The sequence below is a fragment of the Neopsephotus bourkii genome, unplaced genomic scaffold (genome assembly GCF_033783945.1).
Source record: "Neopsephotus bourkii isolate Nb327-2 ecotype Australia unplaced genomic scaffold, CSIRO-AGI_Nbou_v1 NB_1060, whole genome shotgun sequence".
Taxonomy (NCBI): Eukaryota; Metazoa; Chordata; class Aves; order Psittaciformes; family Psittacidae; genus Neopsephotus; species Neopsephotus bourkii.
This window is the reverse complement of record NW_026901548.1, coordinates 4,067,651-4,083,081: the sequence shown is the minus strand read 5'-3', so window position 1 is coordinate 4,083,081 and position 15,431 is coordinate 4,067,651. Positions and strand designations below refer to the sequence as shown.

General features: G+C 46.8%; 1 protein-coding gene across 1 annotated transcript; it reads left to right on the top strand.

Annotated features, from left to right (window-relative positions):
* The first annotated feature begins 2,253 nt into the window (after positions 1-2,253).
* Positions 2,254-15,075, top strand: PIGU (phosphatidylinositol glycan anchor biosynthesis class U). Its single transcript, XM_061361645.1, has 12 exons — positions 2,254-2,479; positions 4,455-4,519; positions 5,753-5,812; positions 6,775-6,837; positions 8,113-8,222; positions 8,604-8,704; positions 10,470-10,567; positions 10,960-11,114; positions 11,615-11,758; positions 12,106-12,230; positions 13,528-13,670; positions 14,160-15,075. Exons 1-12 carry the CDS (start codon positions 2,350-2,352, stop codon positions 14,271-14,273), a joined length of 1,308 nt encoding a protein of 435 aa, XP_061217629.1. The 5' UTR covers positions 2,254-2,349; the 3' UTR covers positions 14,274-15,075.
* The last annotated feature ends 356 nt before the right edge of the window (positions 15,076-15,431 follow it).

The following is a 15,431-nucleotide window of genomic DNA, read 5'->3' as shown; positions in this document are numbered from 1 at the left end:
TTGCAGAGGGCCCTGATGAGATCTCAGAATAATAGTTGCGCTCTTCCAAGGGCAAAAAGATGGAATTCAAATGGAAGAGCTGCCAGGAAGGATTGTAGGGTTCCTGAGGAGCCAGAATGCCTTTTGTACAGCGAAGCTAGAAAAGGAGTGGCTTGTTTACCCAGAAAAATGTCACCATTGCGTAATTCCAGCAGGGCACACAAAGAGTGCCCAAACCAGCATCTGTTTGCAAGAACAAAGATGAATCATCCCTGGATTGGCTCAGTCTTAAACAGTGTTTTATGAAAGTTCTGTGATGCAACATCACCAGGTTGTATTCATCATTTCAATGATCAGCGTGGGTGCCTCACATAAGCCGTGCAATCAATGGAGCAAAGAAGCTTCCAACAGCAGTTCTCAGTCGCCTTTTGGGCTCCATCTAGATCTGCACTTTTGTGTTAGGCAACAAACACTGGAAACTTTAGGGTAGGCAGGGAGAACAGACCCCTTCAGAGCTGCATTTGCTGTTGGACCAGCAATCACTTCATTGTCCTGCTGCAGGACTGCTGATGGTGCCACAATAGGAGATGCTCAAACTTCAGATGGTTAAACCACTCCCATGCTTCAGTATACCAAACCCTCTGTGCGTTAGTACCAGCTCACATGCATAGCAAGGACTTTCAGGAAGAAAGGATAGCACATAAAACCCTTGATGCTGCAAAAGCTACCATGGCTGAGGTAACCACCAGGACATGGGAGATCAGGTTTATATCTCTGCTGGAAACCCCCAAATATGACGTGAGCAAGCCCTTTTTACTGAGTTTTGTGGTTTTCTGTGTGCTGGCTTTCAGCTTCACACCACTGCTCAGCTGCACAGTGCGTGCTGCCCGGTGATCTGATGGCTTTCCCTAAACCCACAGCAGTCTGGGTCTCTTTAATCTCTTCCTGGTTTTCACAAAGCTTGTAGGAGCCCTGAGGTTTTCAAAGGGCTGCTCCTGTTTCATTTGGCCAACAGTGGGTTCAAAAGTTACTGCCAAAGGCACGTGGTGTGTGTGTGCCTACTGCAACTCCTTACAGTCCCAGGCTAACACCCCGAGTTAGTGTCACTCTGAAGGCAGATTCCAAGGCTCTAGCACCTAACCCACTCATGTTTGCCTTGCAGGTTTGATGCTTTGAGAGGGCTGAACGTGTGAACTTAGCTTATGGACTTCAATCCATTGCTGGCCTCAGGATCTCCTATTGGAGAAACATGTGAGCAAACCTCTGCTCCAGAAACAATCACTGCATTTGTCACGGATTATTCTTTTGACCTTTCTTTTTAGTTGCCTTTAGCACTGCAGTCGAACACAGAGCAACTGCAGTGGCACGATTTCACATCTGATGCCAGGCGCTCTCAGAGGTTATCTGGATTTCCCCAGGGCTTCTATTTCCCTGCGCTGCATCAGATGGTGCTGGTAAGCACATGGCACAGCTCAGACAGCAAAATCAGCATCTCAGAGCAGCGCAGCTTCAACCACACAACTGCATTCCATTTATTCAGCAGAGCAGCACTCTCAGGCAACTGCTGTCAATTGAATCAGAGCTGTTACTTGGAAAGCAATCAGTGCTGGGAACAAAAGCACATTTCAGATCAGAAAGCTCACGAGAGTTCTGTTCACAGCTGCAAAGAAGAATCTGCATTTCTAGCTCCTTTCTTACAGATGCCTGCACAAATAAATTAACTTGGACAAATCCGGTCTGATTGACCAGAGGATGTGCCAAGCCAAGCCCCATCAGTCCTGCGGCCACCAACCCCCGTGGCCAGCTATAGTGCCCATGCCAAAAGGAAATCAGCTCTACCACCATAACCAGCACCTTCATAAAAGGTTGAACTTGATGATCCTAAAGGGCTTTTCCAACCTAGTTGATTCTATGTTAGTGCTGAAAGCAGAACTGTGCTGGACACCGAAGCTTCCCTTGCTGCTTCAGGACCAGATTTGCTGTCCTGTGGCAGGGATTAGAACACATTAGAGGAAAGCCCTGCAAAGGCAGCAGCTGAACAGATGCTTCCCCACCCCAGCAAGGGCGTGAGCACAGCAGGAAACCCTCCTTAGCCCATCTGAAGCCTGTTTTGAAGGACGGAAGGGTTAGTGCGGTCCTAAACGCTGCTCTAACCCCCTCACCCGGCGGGCGGGGGGATGCAACCTTCGCGCTCCGGCGCGGTCGGTCCCGCTGCGCTCGCCGTAGCTCCGAGCGGTGCCGGGTAAGCGGCGGCGCGGCGCGGGGGTTGCTGGGATATGTGGTCCTCCAGCCGGGCCGGCCCGTTGACGCCGCGCTCTCCGGCGCCGCCCGGGAACTACAGCCGGCGGCTGCCGGTGTGCGCCCGGGAGGATGGCGGCTCCCCTGGTGCTCGTGGTGCTGGTGGCCGTGACGGTCCGCGCCGCGCTCTACCGCTCCAACCTCGCCGCCTTCATCTCCGAGCGGGTCGAGGTGTCGTCCCCGCTGAACGCCTGGAAGCGAGGTGAGGCCCGGCGAGTCCCCGGAGCGGCTGCAAGGGCCTGGGCCCGGGCGGGTGGCGGGGCGGGGGATGCCTGCAGCCCGTCAGGTGGGGTGAGGAGGGCGCCGGGCTGCAATGCCGGGCCCCTCCGCACCCGGGCACGGCCGGAAGCCTTCGGGGTTGGACCGTGGAGGTTGTCCGGGAAGAGCGAGCTCTCGGCTGCTCTCGGGGCATGGAAGGGACCCGGGCGGAGGCGGAGGACGGGGTTTAGCCCGTGTGTCGGCTGTCCTGGCTGCTCCTGTGCATGCTGGTTGTGTCAGAGGTGGGCATCTGATGGGAGAATGAGAGACTTGGAGCTGAATACGTGGTTTTGGCAGCACCGATTGAGTCATAGTGTTATAGAATATAGACTGGTTTGGGTTGAAGGGACCTTAAAGCTCAACCACGGGCAGGGACCCCTTCCACTGGAGCAGCTTGCTCCAAGCCCCTGTGTCCAACCTGGCCTTGAGCACTGCCAGGGATGGGGCAGCCACAGCTTCTCTGGGCACCCTGTGCCAGCGCCTCAGCACCCTCACAGGGAAGAGCTTCTGCCTAAGAGCTCAGCTCAGTCTCCCTTCGGGCAGGTTCAAGCCATTCCCCTCGTACCGTCCCTGCAGGCCCTTGTCCAAAGCCCCTCTCTGGGTTTAGGCCCCTTTAGGCACTGGAAGCTGCTCTATGATCTTCCCAGAGCTTTCAGTTGCATCCATCACACGGTACCTGCACACGCATGGGAGTTTTTGTAGAGCTGTTCACAGTTTCATCTTCCTTGCTCAGTTTGTGCCCCACATGTTGTTACCAACGTGATTCACATTCTTATCTGAAGTCTGAGGTACAGTTTAAGCAGGGCTTTTTGGTGGCATCCATCTCTATAGCAGTTAAGCCTCTGTGGAACCTTCATTTATTTTAAAGACATCCCCCTGGGAAACTAATATCTAGTTATTATGCAGGAAAAACATATTTGCAGTTTTAGGGTGGAAAACAGTGGCACAGAGTAATAAAGGTCAAAAGCTTGAATGCATTTCATGACCTGAGGCCTCTGCTCTGCAGTGCAGCACTTCACACTCCATAGTTTCAAAACAGAGCTCCCAAACATCCCCTTGCAGCAAAAGATGCTTTGTAAGTCTTGTCTTAGAGCATCCAGGTAGGCATCGAGGTAGTGAGGAGCACAGGATCACATGGAAAAGCTGTGCTGCCGTCATACAGGGATCCTGTGGCAGAGACAGGGTCTTCTCCTCCAGTGTATTGCTGAACCCAGAGCCTCCTGTTGCTTCCTGCAGTCTCCTGCCTTTTGCCTCGGAACAAATGGACTCATTTCCCGTAGCTCCTTTCAGTGCACAGCCCCCAGGGAACCTCTGTGCTCAGTGAGGTGGAGTGTGGAAAGCCTGCGCATGCATTGCAGTACAGGCTGTAATTACATGATCACAAAGGATCTGCATGAAAGCTGCAAAATGTCAGCAATTTTCAGAACCAGATAAAGCTTTTAGCTTTGCCTGGTAATCTCTATTCATTTCTGCTCTTTTATGTTGGTTTTGGATGTTTCAAGTCTCTCGACATCTAATTAGGCAAAATAGTTCAAATTCTCTATTATGTCATGATTTGTCCTCTTAAAATTAAGTATTTTTTTCAGCGTAGATACCATGTGTCACAGCAATGGTGACTTAAAATCAATCAGTATCATACATGTGATTTATAAATAGTGAAGTGCAAAGCACTTCAGCTATAACATTTTTAGCTGAAAGAGATTACAGCTGCCCATTCAGTTACCCAAGAGCTTTGCATGGCAGAAGTAAGGAGGCAGTCAGTCAGTTAAAGCTGGTTGTTGGCTTTGTGAGGTTGTGTGTCACCCACTGAGATGGCGATTCAATGTGAGACTCTTTCAAGTGTGGGTGTAGTTTTACCATCGTGAGCTCTTTCTTTACCACCTTTCAGGATTCTAATGCAGGCATTTTGTATGTTTCAGTGGTTGAAGGACTAGCTCTGCTGGATTTAGGGGTCTCGCCATACTCTGGAGCTGTCTTCCATGAGGTCAGTATGCATGCTTCATTTTGAATGTGATATTCAAGTGGCACGTTTCTCAGTCTTGCTGCTCTCAGCTTGGCAAAGGCTTGTCCCAAAGACTTCAGAGAAATTGGAGTCGTGCAGTTGTTTGTGCAGCAGTTGTATGTGTAGTGACTAGTACAATGAGGAAATACAGCTCATCACAGAATGACTGTGCAGGTTATAGAGGTTGTAAGATTCCTTACTCTGTAAGGAGAGTCTGAAATAGGGGAAATCTGTAATAAGGAAAATACTCTGTTCACATCCAGGTGTTTCTGTGAGCAGAAGCCAGAGCAGGGAGAGGCAGTGTCATTGTGAATCTGAACACAGTTTTACTGGCTAGCAGCATCATGAGTTTGTGTGTTTGCTGAAATACTGACAGGCGAGTAGTACATTTATCTGTCACCTTGAGATCACCTTGTTCCTCCAGACACTTCAGCATCTGTGGGGTTTTGTGCCCTTAGGTTGTCTGGTTGATAGGAAGTTACATTCATACCCGTACCTCTGAAAACTTGCATCCCTTCCACAAGTTCTCCTCCTTTACACAGTGTTTTCTCTCCAGTATTTTCCCTTGCTTATTTACACCATCACATTATTTTAAAAGTGTTTCAAAAGAAACCTGTTTGCTCACAGTGAATTTACACCATGTTAACATGTACTTCCAGATGAAGCTTTTCTGTCATAGGGATAATTCAGGAACATGCTCTTCCTCCTACCCTTGAAGGGAAAGGCTGTGGGAGTGAGAGGATGGTAGGACTGTAGTCCCATTGCTTTGTGTTTTTAACATGCTTTCTTCTTTTTGCCTTATAAAAGGCTCATCTGAACAAGAGGCTCAACAGTGAAACCAGCTTTCGGAAGTACCTGTGAACAACCTGAAAAAGGATAGATTCTCTAGGAAAACCTACTTTCTAAAGCTGTTCTTTATATGCTTTCTACTGTAACTCTACCACTAGATTAGCAGCACTGAAAAGTTGGAAGGGAATATGATTTTCAAAGTTGATTGTGTCTTTTATAAAGCGTATTGAGAGCTTTGCAAGAGAAAAGATGAGTACATGTCCTTTGATTAATCCACTTTACACTGAAGTACCTGTGTTGTAGAAGAGGCCAAGGAAAATTACCTTTCACAGTGTTTCATAGTGCCACTCCATTGTTCTCACCACATTTCCAGCTGTTTTTATCTGGACAGTATTTGACATGGGTTTCCCTTCTGCTCTTTTTTAGACCCCGCTGATTATATATCTCTTTCACTTCCTGATTGAGTATGCTGAATTGGTGTTCATGGTAAGTGCCTCTGGAAAGCTGCTCTTGAAAGGTCCCATTCTGTGAAATGCTGAGTATGACTTTTACTCCTGCAAGTATCAGGGACCTTCAGCCTCTCTGTAGCTCAGGTTCCCGCTGAGTTCACAGTTTAATTAGAAAGGCCTGAACAAACCCATGTTCAGGCTTTTCCTTTTTCTGTACATATGCCTTCTTTTTTTGTGAGTTCTTGGTTAGGAAAGCACCCCAAAGAGGGGCAGGAAGCTGGCATTTGGCTTCCATTTCAGAGGTTACCTCTTCCAGGCCAGAATATTTTGTCCCCTCAGCCTAATCCCTACACTGCAGTGTTTCTCACTGAAACCTGCTGCCAAACCCCAGGCCTGCAGAGAGCACAGATGGGTTTGTCCTCCACGTGTTTCTTGTAAACTGTTCTCTGACTTCTGCATAATTCAGAGGGACAGAAGTACAACTGGCTGCATGTGGCACCTGGTGGAGCCTCTCCCCAGATCCCTGCTGGGCAGGCCCTGTGCAGACCTCAGAGCCATCTGCCTTGTGCTTGGGCTACTGACTGTACTGTTGCCTGGTAAGCCTGGGACAGCTCGAGGCAGTGTCACACTGCATTAATGGACAGGTGGATTTAGGCAGCTGGGCACTGCTGCGATGTTGCCTTGTGCTCTAATTAGACCCATGATTCTCTCTGTTATCCTCACATCTTTCCATGAACAACTTGCTTCCCCTTAATTCCCCATTCTCTCATTCTGTAAATATTAATATCTTTGGTACAGCTCATGGCTTCAGGGTTAAGCGATGATGTGTGAATATAGTGTCCAAATCAGCAATCCAAGTGTTTTTAAAGCTTGTTTTTTGTTCTGTTGAGCTGGGTCAGATCAGAGCCCTTATTCAGCATTGCAGTACCATCTGGTATATTATTTTTTCCATTTCTTGATTTTGCTCACAGTCAGTCTGTCTGTGCCTTGCTTTTTTAGATAACTGACGTGCTCACTGCTGTTGCCCTTTACTTGGCCATCCAGGAATTCAACAAAGTTGTGGTAAGCTGATTTGCCAGTGTTGTTGGTCCTCTTCTCCAAGCAAGTACAATTATCTTGTACCAAAGAAAACACATGCCAGAGGATGCAGTGCCAGTCAGTCCTTGTGGTAGTAAATCCAATCATATCTGGATGATCAATAAATATGGGGACTGAATGTGATGAACACCTGAGGTATTGTAAGTATTGCTGTGGCACTATTAAAGTGTGAAACAAATTAGTGTCTACCATGCTGCACTTGGATGATGATCACAGTAGTGTAGGTTCTTTAATGTGAAAGAAGTATAAAGAATTAGAGGAATTAGTGAGGATGCAGTAGCCAGTGAAATGATAGGGCCGAGGGTCACAGCACAAGAGGAGATGTGAGATTTTAGAACGTGTGCTGAAACCCCTCCTTCAGTTGCTGTGGCAGTTTGCAGTACACAAAGGTTGCTTACTGGACTGTGGATTTGGCAAGACTTGAGCGTTCCCTTTTCCCCTCCTGGAATGTTTTACCTTAAGCAGGGTTTGTGTTTGCACACAGCATGAGTTAATACATAGACTAGAAATGTGTAAAGGAAGGAACAAAACCTTCCAAGGGTGCTGAGGTGACATAAGTCATTCCAGTGAGCAAGGTGAAGGTCTGACCCCAAGTATTACTTGTTCCACTCAAGTTGTAAGTACATCGACTTGGAGGTGAATGATTCCTCCCAGCTCTCTCTCATAAGTAGCTTGTAGAACGTTCTGTCTAAGCGGTGCTGTGCTGCCTGTGATCCCAGAGGGGCAGTGGTTCAGTCTCAACATGAACAGGGAGGCTGCATTTTCTACAGCATCTGTGGGGTCTCCCGTCTAGCTGCATGCTTGTTCCTTGTCCTCTGACTTTGAGGGTGAAGAAATAACTTGTGATAGAACTGCAGACACATAAAAATCCTGTGTTTGAGTTACTTTGCTCATTGAGACTTTATTACCAGCATCTTTCCCCTCCTAACTTAGCATGGCATAGCTCAGTAGGTTCAAAATTCTCTTTTGTCTCCATAGAGAGGACCATACAAGATAGATTAAAGGGAGAGACACATTAAGGAAGTTCAAATAAGTAGAGGTTATCTGTTTCCTCTTGACTTCCACTTCAGTTGTGGATGAGAGTGGTTGTTTTTTGTTCTGTGTGTGCAACACCTCACATAACGTGAGTTTTGGCTCGTGCCTGGGGACCATGTATGTTCTATAGTAATGGAAATCCTGGGTAATAGGAAATAATGACTTTCCTCATCTGACAGTCTTTGGTCATTCTCCTTTGTTCAGTTCAAAAAGCAAAAGCTCCTGATAGAACTGGATAAATATGCACCGGATGTGGCTGAACTCATCCAGACGCCCATGGAAATGCACTACATCCCCCTCAAGGTAGCACTAGTGTAAGTATTGCAGTAGGCTGCTTTGGTTCATCAGCTCCTCTTGGGCTTTATTTGTCTGATTTTAGGCTTCAATATTTGTTGAAGATTCCCCCCCCCCCCCCGAAAGTCTGAATTTCCTGTTACAGGTAAAATTCCCCTTGGCTCTGAATACTTCCCAGCATCTCCTTTCCTCCATTGTGCTCCCTGTGGCTGCTGCCCAAGGCCACAATCCAAAGATCTGGGTTTTGCTTCAGACTGGAAACCTGTTAATTTGATGATGATAAGATCCCATCAGTTATAAATAGACAGAAAGAAATGGCAAAGTGCATCTGTTCTTCCTTTGAACATCTCTTGCTAGATGCTGTGTCCTTTGAATGTAACTCAAGCTCTTCTCTTTTTCAGCTATCTGTTAAACCCCTACACTGTGATGTCTTGTGTGGCAAAGTCCACCTGCGCCATCAACAATACTGTCATTGCATTCTTCATCTTAGCCACAATAAAAGGTAACACAGTGAAGAAAAAATGGTTCTTTATAATTTTCTATGGGGGTTACAAAAGCAGCAGAAATTAAATCAAGGTAGAACTTTACAGATCCGCTTGCTACAAAGACCTCAGTGAAACACTGCAGAAATGAGACTGGAACAAGGTCCGAATTCTGCCTGAAATCATGAGATCAAGAGAATTTAGATTCAAGTGTAAACTTACTTTCACCTCAGTGTACCTAGGAGTTTCATCTCTAAAACTGACTCCTTTTCCTGGATGACCTGAAATAGGTTTCTGTTTATGAAGAAATGCGTGTCTGTGTGTAGGAGGACATAATGCTCTGATGCTCTTTCTTTTGTATGTGAATATGCACTTAAAGTGTTGTATACAATTTAATTTCAAAGTGTATCTTTGAACTTTTATTCAAAAGCAAGCAGTTGCCTGCAGCTGTTATTTGGCTTTCACTCACAGTTGTAAGCTGGGTTTGAAAGGAGCTAATTGAGCTTTGAGGAAGTTGAAACAGTAACCAAAGACCCACACCAGCCCAGTGAATAGATTTTGACAGAATAGCTGTTTCATTCATTTTTGTATCTCACTCCCCAGCTTAAAGTCTTGTAGCATGTGTGATTCGTATGAGTCACATAAGACTGACGAGTTCTCTGCTGGATAAGACTAAAAATCAATCTGGATTCCTGTCTCCAGCAGTGCCCAGACCCAGGCATTGCAAAGAAAGCTGATACAGATCTAGTGCTTCCAAAAGAAAGTTTTCCTCCACTTACTGTCTGATTGAGGCAGGAGGGGCTTTGATTTAAAAGCATTTGCGAAAGCAAATGATTGTGGTCTTTAAACAGACCCCAATCAGTTAAACTGATTTGAAACTGCTGATAGGATGAGATGAATAGTTCAGTCATAGATAAATCTGTGCTGTCCCTTGTGTTCTCCCTGGCTAGGAGTGTGGCAGCCTCTAGGTTTTAAAGTGGGCAAAGAGGGTATCAGATGATGACTGATTTTTGGGTACCAGTTTTGTAGATTGATGCAGAACTGAGCACTCAATAAATAGAGGACAGAGACATTTCTGTATAGGAGGATGTAATTGAAGACTGGGCTTGTATTTTTATTGCTTAGCCTGTGACCTTTTGGACTTTTTCTGGTGCTGGTAATCAGACAGTGTGAGTACTTGGCACTTGGCTCAGCCTGAGATACCTCAAATAAAGCTTCCTCCATCTAGGCATTTGTATTTTAAAGACCACTTGGAAAAGCTGTGTTAATCCTTTCTGTGCCTCAGCTTTGGTATCTGTAAAGTAGGGCTAATGCTACTCCATTCCTTCAGCTGCAGACTTCTGCTTGCTGTCTTCACAGAGCTTTGGTGAGGGACCTGACACATTTTGGTGATGAGATTCTCACCCAGTATGTGTATAACAGCTGCTGCATGCGAATGTGACTCGAGTGAATGCATTCCCATGCATAAACAGCAGCCAGCATGGCCTATATATAGACTGAATTACACAAATCTTTCTGTATGTGAATGAGAGGAGATAGAAACCAGTCAGTGGTTCTTTGTTATGGGATAATCACCTTGGTATGAGTCATTCTCTGTTCAAAATGAGTAGTTAAGAAAATGACACTCTTCAGGACACATTCTGCTAAACCTGCCTTTAAGTGGTGGTCTGATAACTGTAAAGCCCCTGCAGAGGGTTATGCATTTCTTTCCCTGTGGAGTTCCTGTCTGTAAGGCTGTTTGTATTAAATGTTCCTTATAACTGAGCATCTTTTCTTTCTTTGCAGGTAGTGCCTTCCTCAGTACTCTGTTCCTGGCCTTAGCAACATACCAGTCACTCTACCCTCTCACACTGTTTGCTCCAGCACTCCTTTACCTTCTACAGGTAGGTAATTTCTAACTGTTGGTACCCAGCTGATCTGAGTTCATACCGTAGAAGGCAGCAGCCCAGTATTGCAGACATCTAAGATAAGATATAAGTGTAGCTGTGAGGAGATGGGTGTAATTCTTACACTGAGTGCATGAGAAATGACCAGCTTAGCTACTGTATTTTCAGGCATGGTTTTGGAAATCCATGCAGTGTGTATGGCTGAATTGGCCAGAGTGAAGAACATCAGGCAAGCTGTGCTTGAGAGCTGGTCCTTCCAGTGCCACAGTGCCACTGGTTGGTGGTTGGTGCTTTCTTTCATTGATTTAAAATGATATTCTGAACACTGAGGCTTTCTTGTGGCTTTCCACCTGATGAGGGCTATCTGCCTGCTTGTATTTCATTTCCAGCGTCAGTTCATACCCATCAAACTGAAAAGCAAAAGCTTCCAGCTCTACACCATACAGTATGGGGCCCTGTACGTGTGCAACCTGGGGGTGATCATCTGCCTCTCCTTCTTCCTCCTCAACTCCTGGGATTTTATCCCATCTGTTTATGGGTTTATGTAAGTATACAGATTCTTACTGGCTTTTTTTCTCTAGCCCCTGCTGTGCTGTTTCTCATACATCACACACAGATGCCCCACTCCCTGTGCTAAGAAAGAAGTGTGTGATCTGTGAGTTTGCTGTCAGTGCAAGAAAAGAAAGAGTGTGTGGAGGAGAGCAGCATTAGCCAGCTTCTGTTAGTTAACAGCAAGAATCACAGAAGGCAGGAGATGCTTTCTACTGAGTTGGTCGGAAATGGATTTGATTGTTGAGCTACCATAGCTGTGAAATGGTTTGTCTCTGAAGAAATGTCTGCTTGGGAATGGTTTAAATCCTGCTGGAGCATAGGGAAGGATTAGTCCCTTTTCTCTCCAGGTTTTCCCCCCTTTGGCATCCCTTCCTGGGATTTAAAATACAGGTCCTACATGCACCACATAAGGATTAATTAATGTAACAGAAGCAGGTCAGCGAAAAACAACCATTTAAAAATGTTACCTTGACTTTTCTTTTCAAATTTCAGCCTTTCTGTTCCAGATCTGACACCCAATATTGGCCTTTTCTGGTACTTCTTTGCAGAGATGTTTGAACACTTTAGTCTTTTCTTCGTATGCGTGTTTCAAATCAATGTGTTCTTCTACACCATTCCCTTGGCAATAAAGCTAAAGTAAGTATGTTTCTCTGCTGGTTTTGTTTTGCTCTCCGTTGTCTGGTGGAGGTTTATAAGGTCTGGTTTCAGATGTTTGGATCTACACACCTGAAAAAGATTTTTAATAGAACCTGGCCTCCTCATTTCCCAAAGTTTCAGTCTCTGTTCCTCAGAAATCCTTGTCCTGCTTCTCTGCAGAGCTGCTCAGCCTATCCCACCCAGCATTCAGAGCCTTGTTCAAAGAGAACAAGGGACAAGAGCCTCCTCAAGCCTATCCACAGTACCTTTGTGCCCTTTATGATATTTTATTTCCCATTTCCAGACTCTGCTGCATCCTCTTATCCTTTGTGTCTGTTTCCTTCTAGGGAGCACCCTGTGTTCTTCATGTTTGTCCAGATCGCAATCATTTCCATCTTCAAGTCCTATCCCACTGTGGGAGATGTTGCACTGTACATGGCCTTCCTTCCCGTCTGGAACCACCTTTACAGATGTAAGTTCTTTGTCTTTGCTTGTTCTTTAGCTGGAATGAGAAAAGGCCTGTCCAAAAATCATCACCACTAAACCAAAGCAGTCCCATGTCCGCGAGCTCTTGTGGCCTCCTTGGGGTGACTGAAAGGAGGTTGGTTTTTAATGGTGATACAGTCTCTAACATGGCTTTAGGGTCAGGATTGAAATTGGTTTAGGAGGGAATTTTCACTTGTACCTTTACCTTCCAAGTTGTTCTGAAGATCAGCTCTTTTGTAAGAGCCTTTTAGAGTCCTGCACGAGGGATGTGGCTTATTTAAAGTACATCCATCGTTCAGAGCTTCACTGCCACTGAAGGCTGTGTAATCTGAGCGCTGCTCCTGCACCTGGGGAGTCCCCAGCAGTGAAACCCTACACCTTGCAGTAGTTCTTTGTTTTGCATCTGCTTGCTTGCTTAGGGTGACAGGAACTGAATTACTCTGAGCAATTGCCCAGCTTTTCTTTAATGCTTCATGAAGAACCTCTTTAGCAATGTAAGTCACCAGAGAGCTTCCTAATGATTTTCAGCCTCACTCTAGAACCCACTACACTAGGGGGATTTGGAAACGCTGTGTTTGCCCTAAATGTTCTTAAGTAACTGCTTTTGACCTGCCAAAGGACAGGCACAAATAGTCCACAGAAGCCAAAATCTCTTCTGGCCTGGCAGTTATTGGCTCTTTTAAACAAAGCTGTGCTTGTTTTCTGTCCATCTGACACATACTCACACAGACTGATGGATTCTCTTCACGCTCAGTTGCACCTCCCGAGGTTGTGTGTGAGTGCATTTGGCCTGGATGAGTTTCCTCCTCTTACGGTGCTTTCATTTCCTTATCACCTCCCGGGAAAGTCTCTCTTTTCCTATGGCTCACAGGGTTGGGTTTTTCCCTTGATGAGGCTAGGGAATGGCATGCTCTGCTCTCTGAGTTGTGATGCTGCTGAAAGGCCCCTTTCAAAACTGTTACTGTAGTGTAGGCACTAAAAAGCCAAAGTCTTCTGAGGAGGAGTGTTTGAAAGCAGGACCTGGAAGGAAAATGCCACCAGTAAGGACTTCACACTCAAGCAAAGGCAGAAGTATTTATTTCAAAGGGAAGTATAGTGGATTTCTTACAAAAAGCTAGCCAGGGCCAGGGCATTATTAAAGCAGACTATGAGAGATGAGTGGAGAGAAGTGTGTGCTGGCAAGTGCCTCTGCCCCACTGCACATCCCCTAAATACCATTGCTGGTTGTGTGAGTGTGGCTGCTCAGTAATGCATCATTCTAACAGCTTGGTTTTCTTTTGCAGTCCTCCGGAACACCTTCATCCTGTCCTGTGTGCTCATTATCTGCTCCCTCCTGTTCCCTGTTCTGTGGCATCTATGGATTTATGCAGGAAGTGCCAACTCCAATTTTTATTATGCCATCACGCTGACTTTCAACATAGGGCAGGTCAGTAGAGCGAGGCAAACAAGGCTGCACTTTGGGTAGGTCACTGCATGGGGTGTCTGTGAGCAGCAGTGAGTTCTGCAGGATGGGCCTGGCTCTTTGCATCCTGTGTAGTTCGTGCATGGCAGCTTCTTGCCTCTCCTTGCTCCTGCTGAAATCTCACCTCACGTTCTGGCACACTGATGGGAAAGAGCTTTTGTAGTAGTTAACCTATAGCTGAACAATCCAATTTATGGAGCTGCTGTCTCCTTAGGGGACGTGCCTGTGACAACATGGTGGTAGTGCAACAAATAGGTTAGTTAAAGTCTTCCTTGGCTTAATAGTGCAAGGCAATGGACGAGGAGCATTCATAGATTCAATGTCTCCTCTCACAAAGTGTGCTGAACAGCCCAAGCACTTCTTAAACCCCATCGGGGTCCATCACAAATGCATTTCCCTTTTACCCCTGGTCCTGGAGCATCACTGATGCATCTGAACATCTTGCTTCCGCAGATCCTGCTCGTCTCGGACTATTTCTATGCCTTCCTCCGGAGGGAATACTACCTCACTCATGGACTCCATTTGACAAGGCCAGATGGGACAGAAGCCATGCTTGTTTTGAAGTAAGGATTGTGCCCACCATTCCCAGGACATGGACCACTCTAAGGAACACGCAAAGCTTGGGGTGTGTGGGGTGGGTGGGGAAGGTTCCCTGAATGAGGTCTAACTTTGGGAATGATGCCTGCTGTGAGAAAGGGCTGAGGTTCTTCTGGGAATACCCTCCTGAGCTACAGGCTCAGTGCAGAGACTTAAGAGCTACAAGTAGGAGCTGCAGTGCCTCCATTGGAGCATCTCCCTTCTTCCCTAAGCTGTGCTTTTCACTACGACCTCAGCCATCACCTCGGGGCAGTCCAGCAGGAACTGGAGAAAGCATCTGAGTTCAAACCAGGGCTGCATCGGGGTCCGGAAAGAGCTCAGACCATAAACTGTTCACTTTACTGTCACTGCTTCTGGAGATGTTTGCTGCTCCAGGGCATTTCCCCTTCACTGCTTTGACCAGTAACGCTCCTGCTTGGCACAAGGCAATCTCTGGGTACCTGGTTCCTAAGCTCTGGCTGTAGGAGCCGTTTGTTGGTTCTGCTGCAGTGGGATCTGGAAGGATGATGTGTGCTCAGGTGCAGTGGGTGAAACAAAGGGGTGACCAAGGCTGACTGACCCGTTGGAAGGAGGATGGCTGGAGCTGCTGCCACAGGTAATAATCTTGGTGCTCAGACCCTGCTATGAACTGGAACTGGGGTGGAAAGCAGGGTGGGCACCAGGTAACTGCTGTATCCTGTTGAAGCAACAGACACCTTCATCTCAGGAGCTGCAGGCAGGAGCATTACAGGGTCCCACAAGAAGGCACTACTGTGCAGATAGATTCCTGCTGCTCCTCTCTGTAAGGCAGCAGCCTGGCAGTGCAGGGCTCACACTGCACCTTTGTGATTGCCTGGATGTGGAGAGGGCAAACTGCCTGCCACAGCTAAGGACCAGGAGGTGTCAGCGTTTCCCCTTAGGGCCTCTGCTGTTGTGCAGTAGTTGGGCTCCAGGTTTTCCACAGCCACTTAACACTATGGGATACGCACTTCCCTGTTACCCTCTTGCAAGCAGAGCAGTGGTGTCTGCTGGCTGTGCGTGGAGGCCTCCACTAAGTACCCCTTGGTTTCCCCATGGCTCCCATCTGCCTGCACTCAGACCTGCTCACTTCAGGGTTGCTGCTCCTGCTGCCCCCATGAATGTGAACCT

What these genes read in the sequence shown, in the direction of transcription:
- PIGU (XM_061361645.1), top strand. Translation starts at nt 2,350, where the DNA reads ATGGCGGCTCCCCTGGTGCTCGTGGTGCTGGTGGCCGTGACGGTCCGC. An exon ending in GCTGAACGCCTGGAAGCGAG is followed by an intron (nt 2,480 to 4,454) that starts GTGAGGCCCGGC and finishes TGTATGTTTCAG; the next exon opens with TGGTTGAAGGACTAGCTCTG. An exon ending in TGACTTTCAACATAGGGCAG is followed by an intron (nt 13,671 to 14,159) that starts GTCAGTAGAGCG and finishes TTGCTTCCGCAG; the next exon opens with ATCCTGCTCGTCTCGGACTA.